This window comes from Euprymna scolopes, chromosome 32, assembly GCF_053919585.1.
Source record: "Euprymna scolopes isolate OS-2025 chromosome 32, ASM5391958v1, whole genome shotgun sequence".
Classification (NCBI taxonomy): domain Eukaryota; kingdom Metazoa; phylum Mollusca; class Cephalopoda; order Sepiida; family Sepiolidae; genus Euprymna; species Euprymna scolopes.
Window position 1 is genome coordinate 36,557,998 of NC_136513.1, and position 17,893 is coordinate 36,575,890.

At 30.8% G+C, this 17,893-nt stretch overlaps 1 protein-coding gene across 1 annotated transcript in view; it reads right to left on the reverse strand.

Moving 5' to 3' along the window:
- The window catches only part of LOC145256256 (multiple coagulation factor deficiency protein 2 homolog), a 34,411-nt gene extending 27,627 nt beyond the window's left edge, over positions 1–6,784 (reverse strand). Inside the window, exons 1-2 of the mRNA XM_080114914.1 lie at positions 6,611–6,784; positions 3,436–3,582 (exon numbers count right to left, since the gene is read on the reverse strand). Of these exons, the coding sequence (XP_079971040.1) occupies positions 3,436–3,578 (143 nt within the window). The 5' untranslated portion in view covers positions 3,579–3,582; positions 6,611–6,784. The remainder of the gene's footprint in view (positions 1–3,435; positions 3,583–6,610) is intronic.
- Between the last annotated feature and the right edge of the window lie 11,109 nt (positions 6,785–17,893).

A 17,893-nucleotide genomic window follows, 5' to 3' on the forward strand; every position in this document is an offset into this window, starting at 1 on the left:
TAGAAGATGTATCGAGACAGAGGAATGGGTATGTTTGATCCTGCAGAACGGTGGTTCATTAAGATTGTGGGGTCTGCGTTCGCGCCTGGTCCACAAAGTATAGAAATAAAAAATTTAAAAATTAAAAAAAACGTTTACAAGTGTTTTTGATATACAAGTACATAAGAATACTTTGATAAGTATGTTTTAACTTAAATAGGGATGGTATAATAAAATTCAATGGAAATAGGCACAAACTTTAATAAAAACTTTTCATATCTATCTGCGTAAGTATACTTTGATAATTATGTTTCAGTTTGAAGAAATATGGTATAATAAAATTATGGGGTGTTCGTTCATGCCTGATCTCCATAGAATGGAAATATGCCACAAAGTTTAACAAGGTTTTTTAATATAGATCCACAGAACATTGTAATAAGTGTTTCAGTGTGAACAGGTATGGTATAATAAATTATGGGGTTTATCTATTTTATTTTTACTTTCATCATATTTTGCTTTGGTTTTGATACTCCCGAATTCGAAGCTATCTCTTTACAACCCTTCCTTTTCATAACCTATCATACTTTAATAAATCAGAGTTCATTTTCTGTAGGCTGTTTTTGAACCCAGTCAACGACGGGTACTTTTGCTAGTATATATATATATATATATATATATATATATATATATATATATATATATATATATGAACAAACGTTTAATAAAACATGTTAAAAGACATTTTGAAAAAGAGTTTAAAACATATTTAATTTTAAAAAAGGAAACACAAGATAAGTGGATAGTCCTTAATCCGCAGAGTTTCAAAGAAATACTCTCCTTCTCATCAGAGGGCAGGAATTAGCAAAATGCAGGATCGGATTTTGCATATAAAAGTATTTAATGAAAATACAAGTAAGTCACAGATCTTACTTGGTTAAAAAAAAAGGGTGAGGTAAGGGGAACTTGTAAATATTAACTCTTTAATATTTATAATATATTTTAAGTTTACCATTTTGATTACCTTGGTAAACTTATTGTAATTTTTATTCTTATATATATATATATATATATATATATATATATATATATATATATATATATATATATATATATATATACGGATATAGTACAACTGATGAGCCCAAATGAAAGTGAAACTCGAATCTTGGACTTCTGGTCTATAGCTTTCATGGCTTGTGTGAGTTGTGACGCTTCCTGATTGTGGAAATAATACATTTGAAAATCTAATATATATATATGTGTGTGTGTGTGTGTGTGTGTGTGTGTGTGTGTGTGTGTGTGTGTGTGTGTGTATTAAAATTTTACAGAAGGTTAGAAAAGTATTGGTACTGTCGGTTTCAAATCGAATAAAAAGAGGACCAGTTTATGGTCGAAAATGTTTGATTTTCCTCAGCCTCTTTTTATATCTGTTCTTCAGAAGAGAATCCACTATTTTTCAACTATAAATTGTCCGATTGTCTATAATCAATTCAATAATCACAGCACCTACATTACATATCACACATTCAATTAACTAGTACTAGTTAATACTTTACATGTAATTATACATTATGCTTACCAATAGAGACCTGTCGCACTTAACTTTAACTTCATGAAGCAACACGCAACAATATTCTACATCGATATAGTCAAATTGCATTAAAATCAATCTGTTATTCTAATCATAAAACCCACTTCTATGCTGTTCGATAAATGTAATCTCCTACTCATACGGTCCTGGATATGACCTTAAACTATATTCAGTGGTAAGGCCCCAGTTTGCGGGCTTTGGGGAGTGTGGAGCCACCCTTTAATTGCCATTGCTCCCAGGTCCACTCTGACCCGGAGTGGTAGTACCTGTTAGGGTCCCAACTATGAGTTGAATAGAAACCGACTTGAAAGCAACAAATATATTCTATTAAAAAAATGTTCTTCAAAATCTTTGGATTCGGCATTAAATAATCTTAAAAGGGTTGATATGCCGTAAAACAAAAACAACCAACCATCCTACTCATACCATTTTCTTTAATACAACCTACTACCACTATAATGACCAGCTAATAATAACAGAGCTGTGAGATGCCACTGTTTCTTCTTCTTCTCCTTCTTCTTCTTCTTCTTCTTTTTTGTCTGACTAGCAGTACTTGTAATATTAGTGTAACGTGTCGTTACATTTCAAACTACTCGGACTTGCACGTTGTCTGAGACTTCATCTCAAATGAACAAACAAAAAAAAAAAAGAAAAGAAGGAATAAAAATTTGACTCAGCATTTTTTTTTTAAGTGCAAATGAAAAATATTTATTTATGGATTTTCCAAAATAACGCATTTCATTATCTTTCAAAAGTCTTTTCACACACATGTGTTTTACAACGCTCTACCATATAACATGTGCTTTTTAAAAGTCTCTTTCTTTGCCACCTTACAATGAATAGCACCAGTGCTTTCTCACCTTTGTATTCACACAACATGCAACTGACTACTCTGCTGCTCAACCACACGCTGTCCTTTTTTCTGCCTTTTTTTTCTTTTTGTCACACTAGCTCGGGCACACTTACTAATTTGCATATCACTAAAATAGCTGCTAATATTTTCGCTAGTCAGTTATCCTACAACTGCTGCTAATTTTCTCATGTCTTATGCGCTATGTTACATTAATATGGTTAGTAATAATACCATCATACAACTGACAGTTCTCACATCTCATTAATCTTATCATCGAGTGACTTTTGGCCTTGATAAGGTTGTTTTTTTTTACAAAGGAGTTACCACTTATCAAAGCCTGGAGGTCACTCGAGGATGAGTGTACAGTAGTCAATGTGGAAATTTGGTAAATTGGATTACTTAAAAGGATGACTCATCAAGAATTTGTTCACATTGGACTTGAAGATGACCAAATTGTAGTCAGTTGGAAAGCAAGTACTTTGTTCATGGAATCTACATTTAGGTTTAGACACAAATAAAGAGTGAGGGAAATTATTGATAGTGGTTTCAGCTAGTCGAGTATTTTTCTTGAAAGTCAGACTGGGGAGGGGCACCATAGATTGGAGAGTAGACGAGCACTTGCCATGAAAATAACGATAAAGAAAAGACATGCTCGCAAGTCTCTTTTGTGGCGAAGAGGTTGCAGGGAAGAGAAAATGGCATCCCCCACTAGGCTACAAAGTCTATTTTGAACTCTCTCAAGGCAGGATAGGCTGCTTCTAGCAACTCCTGCCCAGATGTGGCAACAGTACTCCATCCTTGGATGTATTGGCTCTTATACAGGTAGAGAATTGCATCAGGAGTAAGATATCTACTGGAGCGATAGAAGGATCCCGCCATTTTTCCAACAGCCTTGGCAACGGATTTGATACACGTGTTTCATTTCAGATCAATATTGGCAATTCATTAGAAAAAAAAAAAAAAAAAATCAAATAAATAAATAAAAATAAAATAAAAAATAAAAACTGCTTACTCTCTATTTCCGGCGATTTCAGAATCATGCAAGTTGTGTATTTCGTATTCAGGGACGTCATCATTGTCGTCGCCATGTGCGTTTGTGGTTGTGTTGATGACCAGTAATAGAGACCAACAAAGGGAAATAATTTGCGTCCACATCTTTCTATAAATTGAATAAAAGACACGATATAGCATGAATGAAGTACAAGCATCGCCATATATCACAATAGCTGTTGCCTATAATAATAATAATAATAATAATAATAATAATAATAATAATATAACAATAACAATAATAATAATAATAATAATAATAATAATAATATAATTTTACAAAATCCAAAAAAAATCTGTACACAAAAATTTATGTTTTTTTTATTTTTATAAAATAAAATTTGATTGTACGTTTCTGAATTTGGGAGATTTTAATTTTGGAGATCCGTTATTCATATTATTTCGATTCATCAGACTACTACTCTCATCTTGAGTGTCATTTTCACAATATAACAGTATATATATTAGTGATGGGACGATTCCAATATTTTTTCCAATTCCGATACAATTACCGATTCCATACTAAATTCCCCAATTCCGAGACAATTACTGATTCCGATTCCTATTCTTTATAAATCTCTAAATATTTAACTGTCGAATTATTATTTTTATTCTATTCCCATAAAATGCATGTTATATGTCCACATATTTTCTCAAGCGTAAGAATGCACTTGTGGGGGAGGGGGCGGGTGATCTATAGATTTTAGTTTTACTGATAGTTTAAAATCAATAAATATTTATTATTGTATCATTACAACCAGCGCTGGAAGAGTTTTGTTTGACGAAAATCAAATCAAAAAAGAAAGGTAAAAGAATTGTTTTTGGCATCAGAAAATATGCATAAATTATTCCGATTCTGATACTGATTCCAATACCCAGAAAAGTTATAATTTTTCTGATTCCCGATTCTGATTCCGATAAATCGTCCCAACACTAATATATATATATATATATATATATATATATATATATATATATATATATATATATATGCAATTAGGTTATCAAAATAAATATTATTAATCTTAGAATTTTTAATTTTATCATTTTTCATTTCTTTTCTCCATTTCATGAACTCTTTGCACTAAAAAGGTTTTTGCATTTATCATTAGCTTTCATGTAATGCTGTTTCAATTTATGCAAGCAAATTCATAGTTTAGCTATAATATTCGTTTGCTAATATCTTTCTTCTGATGAGAAACACACATTTCTTTGAAACTGCGCGGATTAAGGAAATCGTAATGTTTCTTATTTGAGTATCCTGTCGAACAATAAATTCATGTAAAATATAATTTACACTCTGAAATTTGAGTTCTTATATATATATATATATATATATATGTGTGTGTGTGTGTGTGTGTGTGTGTGTATTAATGAATACAAAGGGATGTAGTGTTTACCTGATATATGCAATAATAAATTTCAAACTAATATAAATAACAGTATTTATGTATAGAAAATTTAATCCCAACTGAATTAAAAAAACTCAATACTTTTAATTAAAAAATTAAAAACTTAAAAAATTAAAAAACTCAATACTTTTTCTTTCATATCCAACATTTTTTCACGTTTTTATTTTGCAATTTATAACTACAATCAATTGCGGTTTCACTTATTGCCTTAACTAGCAAATTCTAGCATTGCTACAAATATAATTTGCTGATTTCTTTATGTCCTCTGATGAGAAGAATAACAAGAATAGCATTCTTTGAAACTCCACGGAATAAAGACTTTGTAAATTTTTTTTGGAGTATTCAGTCGAACAATAAATTTGGATTGTAAAGTTCAACTTGCAGTTTTAATTTTCTTTCTCTTATATATATATATATATATATATATATATATATATATATATATATATATATATATATATATATATATAGGGAAGATAAAAGAATAAAATCGATTCTTAAGAGAAGACTTATCGGGATAGTGAAACACTCAACAAATTGCTTTGGAACTCATATAGAATATAAAGAAAATAAGAAAACGACAATATAAAAATATATACTAATGCATATAGAATTATTCGTTTATTCAATAGGGATGATGCATCAATTAGGGGTGTAGGATAAGTAAATCTCTTTATACCATAGTCTTTCGAGGTCAAATGCTTCTCATAAGAAGAGAAGAGAAGATGCTAGGTAACATATTAGGCATGCGATGTCTAGCGATAGTTACATTAGGATCAATATATATATATATATATATATATATATATATATATATATATATATATATGTCACAAGAATATTCTAATTCGTTCTAGTTAGATAATTTGGACTAGTTTTCTCACCGTGAGTGTTATTTTCATAACGTTTCAGTCGATGTAACCGACCATCTTCAGGTATATCTTGTCCAACTCAGGAATGTTTCTGTCGAATGCGGGAATCTGCACAAAATTTTGGATGGAACATTTTATTTAATCCATGGGAGGAGTACGCTCTAGTTCCATCAGCCACGACTGGATAGAAGTCCTAATTCGACCGGAACGTTGTGAAAATAACATTCAAGGTGAGAACCATAGTCCGAACAATCCAAATAATATGAATTATTAATCCTCATCTCAAAAACATAGGATTGCACTAATAATAAAAATTACGTACCGGCAGTTTTGAGTGTAGAAAGCTTTTTGGATACTTCATCGATAAAATGGACTAACAGGACTCTTATAATTACCATTTCGTTCATCAAAAGAGGTGGTTGTGCTGTTAATATTACGTAAAGACTATTGCACAAAAAAATATATGGAAACTCCCCTCGGCCTTGCCAAACTTTCATAAAAAATCACTCGACTATCTCCAACCACAATCAAGTTTCCCCCACTCTCTATCTGTGCCTAAATCTGAACGCAGATTCCACAAACACAGCTTCTTTCCTAGAACTACTCACCTGTGTAACACTGTTCTATTCGACTGTTTCCCAACTGACTATAATATAGTAGCCTTCAAGTCTAATGTAAACAAGTTCTTGTAGAGCCGTCCCCTTAAATAATTAAATTGTACCCAACTTACACGATAAACGATTACTATACTACCACCCTACATTCATTAACCCTTACCCTCGAGTGGCCTTCGAGCCTTGATTAGTCGTAACTCCCTTGTAAAAAGAAAAAGAAAAACCAGAGTACAGCTTACCTGACGAAAATGCTTCTCTCTACGTCAGCGCTGTCTTGTTTGTAAGCAGACTTTTCATTTCTTATCTTCAAGTGAGAAAACAACAGGTGTTTCTTTCAATAATTAAACGAACATTTCAATCATAAATTCTCTTTAATATACACACATATACACAGTGTTTGTGTTCGTGTGTGTGTGTGTGCGCGCACGCACACGTGCACTTGACTTCTTCAACCTGATTGGTTCAGAGACCATGATACCATTGTTAACATGAAGTGAAAAATGATACCATTGTTAACATGAAATGAAAAAAAAAATTGAACATTTTCTTTTTATCAATAACAACTAATGGACTCGTAGAAATTACATGATGAAATAGAAAATTCTTAGAATTCGTCCAAGGAAAAATACTATTTTATATATAGATCTGATAAACCAAAGATAAATGTTTTTTAAACGGGCGAAAATGCTATTTTAAACTTAGGTTTGATAAACCAATGAAAATACAATTTTAAACTAAGGTTTGATAGACCAACGAATATACAATTTTAAACTAAAGTTTGATAAAGAAAATACAATTTTAAACCAAGGTTTGATAAATCAACGAAAATACAATTTTATATTAAGGTTTGATAATTTTAAACTAAGGTTTTATTAACCAACGAAAATAAAATTTTAAACTAAGGTTTGATAAACCAACCAAAATAAAATTTTAAACTAAGGTTTGATAAACCAACCAAAATAAAATTTTAAACTAAGGTTTGATAAACCAAGGAAAATACAATTTTAAACTAAGGTTTTATAACCAAACGAAAATACAATTTTATACTAAGGTTTGATAAACCAAGGAAAATACAATTTAAACTAAGGTTTGATAACTCAAGAAAATATAATTTTAAAGTAAGGTTTGATAGCCCGATGAAAATACAATTTTAAACTAAGGTTTGATAAACCAAGGAAAATACAATTTCAAACTAAGGTTTGATAGAAACGAAAACAACTATTTCAAACTGATACATCAATGAAAATGCTTTTTTAAAAATAGGCCTGATTGACAAACCAAAGTACGTTTTTTCCTAATAATAGTCTTGATAAATCAATTAAAACGCTATTTTAAATTAAGATCTGATATACAATCAAACCTGCTATTTTAAATTTGGGTTTGATAAACCAACGAAAATGTTATGATAAACCAAAGAAATGTTATTACAAAGTTTAACATGAAATTTATTGATTAAAAAAAAGCAAAATTAAAAAAAAATTATATTAATGACAACTAATAGACTCGTAGAAATTACATGGCGAATAGAAAATTCTGAAAATGCGTCCAAGAAAAATATCATTTAAACATAGACCTAATACCCCCCCCCCCAATTTTTTCTTTTTAAATTTAGACGAAAATGTTATTTTAAACTTAGGCCTGATAGACTTACCGAAAATACTATGTTTAAACTTAGGCCTGATAGACCAACGAAAATACTATTTTTAAACTTAGGCCTGATAGACTAACGAAAATACTATTTTTAAACTTAGGCCTGATAGACTAACGAAAATACTATTTTTAAACTTAGGTCTGATAGACTAACGAAAATGCTATTTTAAACTTAGGCCTGATAGACTAACGAAAATACTGTTTTAAATTTAGGTCTGATAGATCAACGAAAATGCTACTTTAAAAATAGGCCTGATTAACTAAGACAATGCTATTTTAAACAAATTCCTGATAGTCCAATGAAGATGCTATTTTAAACTTAAGCCTGATAAACCAACGGTAATGTCATGATAGAGCAAAGACATGTTATTACCACGTTTAACATGACAGACAAAAGAAAACATCAAAACATGACAAAAAAATGAAAATGCTATTTTAAATTGGAGTATGACAAGCCAAAGAAAGGGAAAACTGAAAATTTTATTTTTTCACTTATGTGTGACAGACTGGCAAAAATGTTATTTTAAACTTAAATTGGACTGACGATCAAAAATGTTATTTTAAACTTAAATTGGACTGACGATCAAAAATGTTATTTTAAACTTAAATTGGACTGACGATCAAAAATGCTATTTTAAAGTTAAATTGGACTGACGATCAAAAATGCTATTTCAGCCCAAAACATGACAGATAAAGGAAAATCTTATTTCAAACAAGTGATGGGACGATTCCAATATTGTTTCCAATTCTGATAAGATTACCGATTCCGATTCTTTAACAATCTCTAAATATTTAACTATAGAGTTTTTTTTTTCCTCTCGATTACCATAAAATCACATGTTAAATGTGCATATATTTTCTTAAAACATAAAAACACATGTGTGTGTGTGTGTGTGTGTGTGTGTGTGTGTGTGTGTGTGTGTGTGTGTGTGTGTGTGTGTGTGTGTGTGTGTGTGGAGGGGATGATCTATAGATTATATTATGATCTATTATTATATTCAATTATAGAGTTATTTTTTCGCAATTAACGTAAAAACGCATGTTAAAATGTGCAGTTATTTTTTATCGACATAAAAGTAAATACTTGTGGGGGATGATCTACAGATTTTAGTTTTTCTGGTAGATTAAAATCAATAAATATTTATCATTTTATTTTTTTTTATTATTATTATTATTATTTATCATTTTTTTTATTATTATTGTTATTATTATTATTATTATTATTATTATTATTATTGTTATTATTATTATTATTATTATTATTGTTATTATTATTATTATTGTTATTATTATTATTATTGTTGTTATTATTATTATTATTATTATTGTTGTTATTATTATTATTATTGTTATTATTATTATTATTGTTATTATTGTTATTATTATTTTTGTTATTATTATTATTGTTATTATTATTATTATTATTATTGTTATTATTATTATTATTATTGTTATTATTATTATTATTGTTATTATTGTTATTATTATTATTATTGTTATTATTATTATTATTATTGTTATTATTATTGTTATTATTGTTATTATTATTGTTATTATTATTATTATTGTTATTATTATTATTATTATTATTGTTATTATTATTGTTGTTATTATTATTATTATTGTTATTATTATTATTGTTATTATTATTATTATTGTTATTATTATTATTATTATTATTGTTATTATTATTATTATTGTTATTATTGTTATTATTATTGTTATTATTGTTATTATTATTATTATTATTATTGTTATTATTATTATTATTATTGTTATTATTATTATTGTTATTATTATTGTTATTATTATTATTATTATTGTTATTATTATTATTATTATTGTTATTATTATTATTTATTTATTTTTATTATTATTATTTATCATTTTTTTTAATTATTATTGTTATTATTATTATTATTATTATTATTGTTATTATTATTATTATTATTGTTATTATTATTATTGTTATTATTATTATTGTTATTATTATTATTATTATTATTATTATTGTTATTATTGTTATTATTGTTATTATTATTATTGTTATTATTATTATTGTTATTATTATTATTACTATTGTTATTATTATTATTGTTATTATTATTATTGTTATTATTGTTATTATTATTATTATTGTTATTATTATTATTATTGTTATTATTATTGTTATTATTGTTATTATTATTGTTATTATTATTATTATTATTATTGTTATTATTATTATTATTATTATTGTTATTATTATTGTTATTATTATTGTTGTTATTATTATTATTATTGTTATTATTATTGTTGTTATTATTATTATTATTACTATTATTATTGTTATTATTATTATTGTTATTATTATTATTGTTATTATTATTATTATTACTATTATTATTGTTATTATTATTATTGTTGTTATTATTATTATCATTATTATTATTATTATTATTATTGTTATCATTATTATTATTGTTATTATTATTATTATTGCTATTATTATTATTATTATTATTATTATTATTACCAGCAGTAAAAGACCTAGCTTTAAACAAAATCAAGTAAAAATAGATACTAAATGGAACCGTTTTTGACATCAGAAAATAGATACAAAATTGTCAGATTCCAATACAATTACTGATTCAGATTCTGATTCTTTATAATATTTCTAAATATTAACAAAATTCTTATTTTTTCTGATTACCATAAAACACATGTGAAATGTGCATATATTTTCTCAAACTTAAAAACACACGTATGGGAGGGTGATTTATAGATTTTAGTTTTACTGGTAGTTTGAAATCAATAAATGTTTATTACTTTATTATTACTAGGACTATGACAACAGCATATTCTTTCCCTTGTTTTGATTCTCAGGTATATATCCATTGATATCTTATATGTTTTTATGTAGAGTGATGTGATCTCGGTTGATTAACTGTGTCTAATTGTGTCGGATATATACTCGAGAGTCAAAACAATGAAAAGAATATGCTGTTGTCATAGCCCTAATTATTACCACCAACAGTGGAAGATTTTGTTTGAAACAAAATTAAATAAGAAAAGATAATTAAAGGAATCGTTTTTGGCATCGGAAAATAAACACTAATTTTTCTAACTCCGATACCCCAAAATGCCCCGAGTTTTCTGATTCCCAATTCCGATTTCGATTAATCGTCTCAATACTATTTCAAACTACAGCTATAAGAAAGGATTATATTAATAGATTATCTCTTTGGTCTTCCAAAATAGATTACCTCCCTTGTCTATTAAATAAATATGGATTACCTCCCTTGTCTATTTAACAACTTATCACTTTTCTATTTCTAAAATGTTATTTTAAACTTAGGCCTGATAAACCAATGAAAATGTTATGATAGAGCAAAAAAACGCTATTAGGTTGGTGCAAAAATAATGTCGTTTTTGACGTTCAACTATATATAAAAAAAAGACATTATTTTTGCACCAACCTAATATCACAAAATTTAACACAACAGACCAAAGAAAATACCGAAACGTGACAAGAAAACGAAAATGCTATTTCAAACTGACATGTAACAAGTCGAAGAAAGTGAATAGACTGAATTATTTGGATTCATTGGACTACTGTTCTCATCTTAAGTATCATTTTCATAACATTTCGGTCGATGTAACCTCCGACCTTCTTCATGTGTCTGGTCAAACTCGGTAATGTTTCTGTCAAACTTGGGAATTTGGACAGAATTTGGACAAACGGAACTCTCACAAGAGTAGCATGTTCTTATTCCGTCACCCATGCCTGGAGAGATGTCCTAAGTAATTCGCAATTGTATCTTTTGGTCGCCCACATTGAGAATTGAACCTTCAACCCGCAGGAGAATATCACCTTTACAATTGATTTTTATAAATGCTATAACCACTCCGCCACAGGTCCTTGCGGACAGTTTTAGTATGAGTTTTGGTAGCCTTAAACCTATTTTTATTTCTAGTTGTAAATATCACTATTTATTACTAATTATTATTACTATATATATAAGTAAAACAATATATATATATATTGTTTTACTTATTACTGTATATATTATCTATTATTTATGATTAAGAGTAGTGGCAACCTTGATTGAAGTGAGTGTCCCTAATGATGGAGGTCTGAACAGAGCTGAAAGAGAGAAATAGACCAAATATCAAGGTCTGTTGCGAGACTTGTGGTATTGTGGGAAATGCGTGTTCATCTCACGTTCAGGTGTCACCAGTTTGTTGTGGACTGGTGGATATATTATATATATCCACCAGTCGTACAAAATAGGAAAAATGAATTGAATTGAGGAAGGAACGAACAACGCGTCTATTGAAGTAAACGAACTAAGATTTATTTCATGAAGAAACAAATGAAAGAAAAGGGTACAGCACGTTTTTAGTTTCTCGCTGTTAGCTGGTGAGAGGGAAAGTCTATTGTTGTATAGAGAGAGAGAGATAAAGTCAATCCAGGCCATGGAGATAGAAAGCGTGTAAGGTGTACTTACTGTCTGTTAACTCTTGCCCCATGCACAGTAGCAGGTGGCGGGAGGTGTGCGGGCACGTGCGCCCCGCAAGGGAACCACTGGTCCGTCGACCGCTCAGTTCGGAAGGCGAGTTGAAAAAGGGAGAAACAGCTCAGCTCTCTTGCTTTTATAGGTGTTTCCGGTGGTCTTTTGCGTATGTGTGGATTTCCTTCAAAGGGGAAGTGATGCTGCTCATGTGTACGTATGTGTGCGCGTATGTGTGCGCGTATGTGTGCATACATGTGTGTATGTTAGCGTGTGTGTGTATGCATGTGAATGTGAATGTATGTACGTGAACGTGAATATATCTATGTGTGTGTACATGTGCGTGTATGTTTGTGTGCGCGTATATGTATGACAAGAAAAATGGCTTGAAATGTGAACGCGTGTTTTTGTGCAAGACTAGAAAGGGCTTGTACAATACTCCCCTTCCCAGGAAAAAAAAATATGCAGTGTGTATATATATATATATATATATATATATATATATATATATATATATATATATATATATATATATTTTTAAGTAATGTTTTGGGCAATTGACTTTTCGTCCAGTTTTTTTGCTGTTGGTGTGGTTGTTTAAAAACAGAGTGTGTTCGTGAAAGAAAGTATTTACTTACGCGTGGAAAAGGCGTTTACTCTTTTTTTAGGCTGACATTTGTTTTTTTTTTGTTTTTTGTTTTTTTGTGCTGACATGTGACAGTGAAGTGAATTGTTCGTGTGGAAGGAAAATTTTGTTCGTGTTGACATGAGTCTTCACAAGTGAGTCTGCGGTAGTGTGTGTACATTGTCTGTATGCTAGTTGCACATTCGTCCGTGTTGAATGGGGGTGTCTAGTTGCCGGCTGTCAATGAAACTTCCAGTTGTGAGTTTATCAGTGTGCATCTCAACTCGTATTATTGATTCAACTTCTTCCTATGTGTTAATAGGGATGTCCTGGTATTGTTACTTTGTTGTTGCTTCTGCTGTGCGCGAGAGAATGTGTATAGGCCTATGTGATTTTGCTCCTCGTGTTTGTTGCAGGGTAATGTCAGGAAATCGTGAAAAATATTTGTCAATTTCAAATTTTAAAAATTCGGTATGAAGTCAACAGCTCCGTGTTTATTTTTCTGCCGAGTCTGACGAGGAGTTTCATCATTGTAGTTCATTGAGGTTCTTGTCGGTAGTAGTTCACTTGTTTTTCCTTGTTGAAATGTTCGTTTTATTTTTTTTTGTTTATCAAATAAAACGCGCATCTCGCTCAAAACAATTAATTTAAAAAAATAGAGTCACCATGCGTGTTCGTTTCATGTCAGTCAGTCGCCAGTTTGTTGTGGGACTTGTAGTATAGTGGGAAATGCGTGTTCGTCTCAGGTCTCATGCATATGAAAAGAAACTGGAATCTTTGGGAGATATCAATCATATGATATCAATCATATGATATCAATCATACCAGTTATTATAGGTGCCACGGGGCTTATGAAGAAGAACCTGAAGTCCTACCTAACTAATATTCCTGGTGAACCAAGTGCAAAAAGAGATCCAGACAATTGCACTTAAGAGAACAACGAGGATACTAAAAAGAGCTCTCGGTTGGTTTCAATAAAAAGCAGGGCAATGTTGGCAACTGGCTTGGCTGCATTACATTCAAAGGAAGAAAATTAATAAAAAAGTGATCTACTTAGAATATGTGCTGCTTCTTTGAGTCGTCTAACTCTCCACCATTGTTCTCTGCCCCATAAGCATATATGTAATAATAATATACGACACTCGTCTGCTTTCAATAAAAAACTCCCAATTATCTCCCTTTCATACTTTCATTCTTACTTGTTACTTCTCTTTTCGAATTAGTAGCAGCAGTAGTCGTTGAAGCGACGTGGTTGCTATGTTTACTTTGTCCCATAATGGTAGATAGTTTTTATTTTTCTTCCAGGTATAGTCAGTTATACTCGATTTTTCTATCTCTCCACATATTACAGCTTTTTGAAGCTCTTCAAACCTTACTTTTAGTAGACGACATGTCTTGCCTTTGTATAGTTTTCCACATTTACATGGGATCTCATATACGCAGTTCTTAGCCATGATTTTTTCTGCAGGATGTTTGACCCTCACAAGCTGTTTCCAGAGTGTTGAATCGCTTCTGAATACTGTCCTGATGTCATATGGATTACATATTCGTTGAAGTTTCTCAGACAAACCCTTCATGTAGGGTGAGTTTTGGGGTGGTGTCCTTTTGTGCCTGGTCCAGATTTCTGGATCTATAGATCTTTCTCATGCTCTCTGGGTAGTTGTTTTGGTAGCGGGTATCTCTTAAGCTGTCCATCTTCTCTTGATATGCATTGCTGTTACTACATATTGCTGAAACCTGAAAATAATGCTCAAGATGAAAACAGTAGTTCACATAATCGAAATAATACAAATTATTAATTCTCATCTCAAATAATAAAAAAAATGCTTTTTCAAACTGAGGCATGGCAGACGAACCAACAGACAAAGTATTCTATTCTAGACTAGCCCGTGTGCCTAGCGTTGCCCCGGTGTTTGGAGGTGTGTGTGTTGAGCAAAAAAAAAAAAAAAAGTGATAGTAGGCAGGTGGACTCGAACCTGTACCGCGAAGGAGTGTTACATGATAAAGGGCTGTCCCCTTTTCATGTAAGTAAAAAAGATAGAGAATTAATTAAATGTAAATATGAAATAGGATAGTCAAGGATTCGAACTTGCGAAGCTAGATTTGGAATTGAAAATTCCAATCATAAGTTAAAATACATACAGAATGTTATTGAAATAAAGAATGTTGAATTGCAATTGTTTAGCTTACATATCTGTATATGGAAAAGGAATGTAATAATGCTATTTGTTTCTGTGAAAATTAAAATAAGGAATTTAATCGTCAATTGACATTGTAAACATATTTTGTAAAGAGGTTATTTGAAAAATAGGTTACTGAACTTGGGGTCATGTCAAGTTTGGCAACGTGACGCATGTCAACCAACGTGCTTTATGAGCACATGTTTAATCATGCGATGACATGACGAGTTCTCAATATAGGTAGAGTTTTTTAGATGCAGTCGGAGAGAAGAGGAGAAAAGTCAGAGAGAAGCAGAGAGGTTCAGATCGATTCTCCGTTAGAGTCAAGGCACCCTCTAGAAGTGAGAGTTTTAGAAATAACCATGTAACAACTTTGAATCCCTGAGATAAAATCATGTCCGACTGGTCGAAGATGAAATAAAGGACGTCAACATGTGTTTTTGTATCTGCGTCTTCGTGTTGTTATTCAACAGAAAAGGTATTGTCCATTTATGTTATAAGAACTTTGTGAAAATCATCATCTCAAAAATAGGTAAGAAATGTACGTATCAATATTTATAGAAACACTCCCGTTCATACAGAACTGTCTCTCTATATATATATATACCTGTTTATGTTTTCAAAATGCTATCTTACAAACATGAACATCTTAACACATGTGAACACTCAACAACATGAACACTCCTAAGACTCTAATCTCTCTCACTAAGACTGTCCTAAGACGAACAACAACAACAATACAGAATATACGTCGTCTTAATACCACCAGTATAAAACATATCCATATTTGGTACCTTCTAATAATAACACCCAGTATATAACAGGAGGAAAAGAATGTGAAAAAAAAAAAGTGACGTCTTTGCTGTTGCATCTATCATCAAACCGGAAGTGAAAATTTAAATAAAGGCTAGTCAATCGAAAAGAGGGGATGACTTTCGAAAATATCGGCGAAAAAAGCAACCCCTCTTTGTAGAAAAGTGCCCAGTTGAAGGTGAAGGAATTAATGTTTTTAGTTAATTTTTATATATTTGTCATCCGAAGGGTCGAGCTACAAAACAATACCAATCTTATGAAAATCTGTTGTCTCTGTCGAAAGTTTTAGGCATACATACATACATACATTTAAGCAAACAGGTGAGATTTATATTATAGACTAGCCTGGGTGCGCGGCGTTGCCCGGGTGTTTGGAGGTGTAGGGTTGAGAAAAAAAAGTGGTGGTAAGCAGGCAGGCTCGAACCCGTATCGCAAAGGAGGAAAAGAATGTGAAAAAAGAAATGTGACATGTTTGCTGTTGCGCCCATCGCCAAACCGGAAGTGACGTCGGTTTAAATTAAGGCTAGACAATCGAAAAGAGGCAATGACTTTCGAAAATATCGGCGAAAAAAGTGACCCCTCCCTGTAGAAAAGTGCCCAGTTGAGGGTGAAGGAATTAATGTTTTTAACCAATTTTTCGATATTTGTCGTCCGAAGGGTCGAGCTACAAAACGATACCAATCTCGTGAAAATCCGTCGCCTCTGTCGAAAGTTTTAGACAAATATACATACACACATACATACATTTAAACAGACAGGTGAGATTTATATTATAGATGCTTGGACGCATCTAGGATAAGATACGTCCATTTGATGTGTGCCTGTAAGAATGAAAATATTATTTCTGTTGATGGGACTGAGATTTGAAACATAAACATGATCGACCAACAAAAAGTGTGAGAAAGTGATGGAACACCCTTTTCATATGATACAAAAATGAGATCGATAAGCAAACAGCTGTGAACAGAAATAGATCGATTAATACACGTATTGATATAATCAAGATGGCTTACATAGATATGATTTTTAAAAAAATAAGGAAATCGCTCCAGACAAGTCATGAAGCCACTTGATGTAAGAAGCTAACAAGAATGAAAGATGATTATCGCAAAGATAGGAGATGTTTATTCTCTTGAAAATACCACGGGTATAGGTAGGAGGAAACTGTCAGCAGGAATAGAGTTTCACAAGTCTATGCTTCCTGGAAAGAAGCTATTGGAATAGGAAGCCGTATGACAATGAGTTACTAAAACAGCGAATCGATGGACACTGCTAGAAGAATGAAATAGAATGAAGGAAGTAGAGAATCGATCAAACAATTCTGGAAAACACATACCTTAATAATATTTATAGAAAATACTGGGGCTAGCAACATCACGTCTGTGAGAGGGAGGTTGCAGAAAAGAAAAAATAGTGGTGATGGGGGGTATCAAATTACGGATACGTTTCTGCAGCTTATCCACTGTAACGATTAATTTTAGCATAGACTGTTCGGGCCAACTCTTATAATATTAGTCCATTGTTTACAATTTCCAACAGAGAAAACAAGAGGGGGAGGGAGGGTTAATAAAATATAATCAACAAATAACTGTTACCAAAGGCAAGAAGAGTTATTTTTCTACTTACCTGCCTATTGTATGTGTGTGTGTGTTTCAAAGTATTTTAAATTTTATTCATATTTTTTTACCGATGCCTTCTGAGTCTTATAAACCCAATGTATTTGAAATGGCTCCTGATTTTACTCGAAGTGAAACCTCGAAA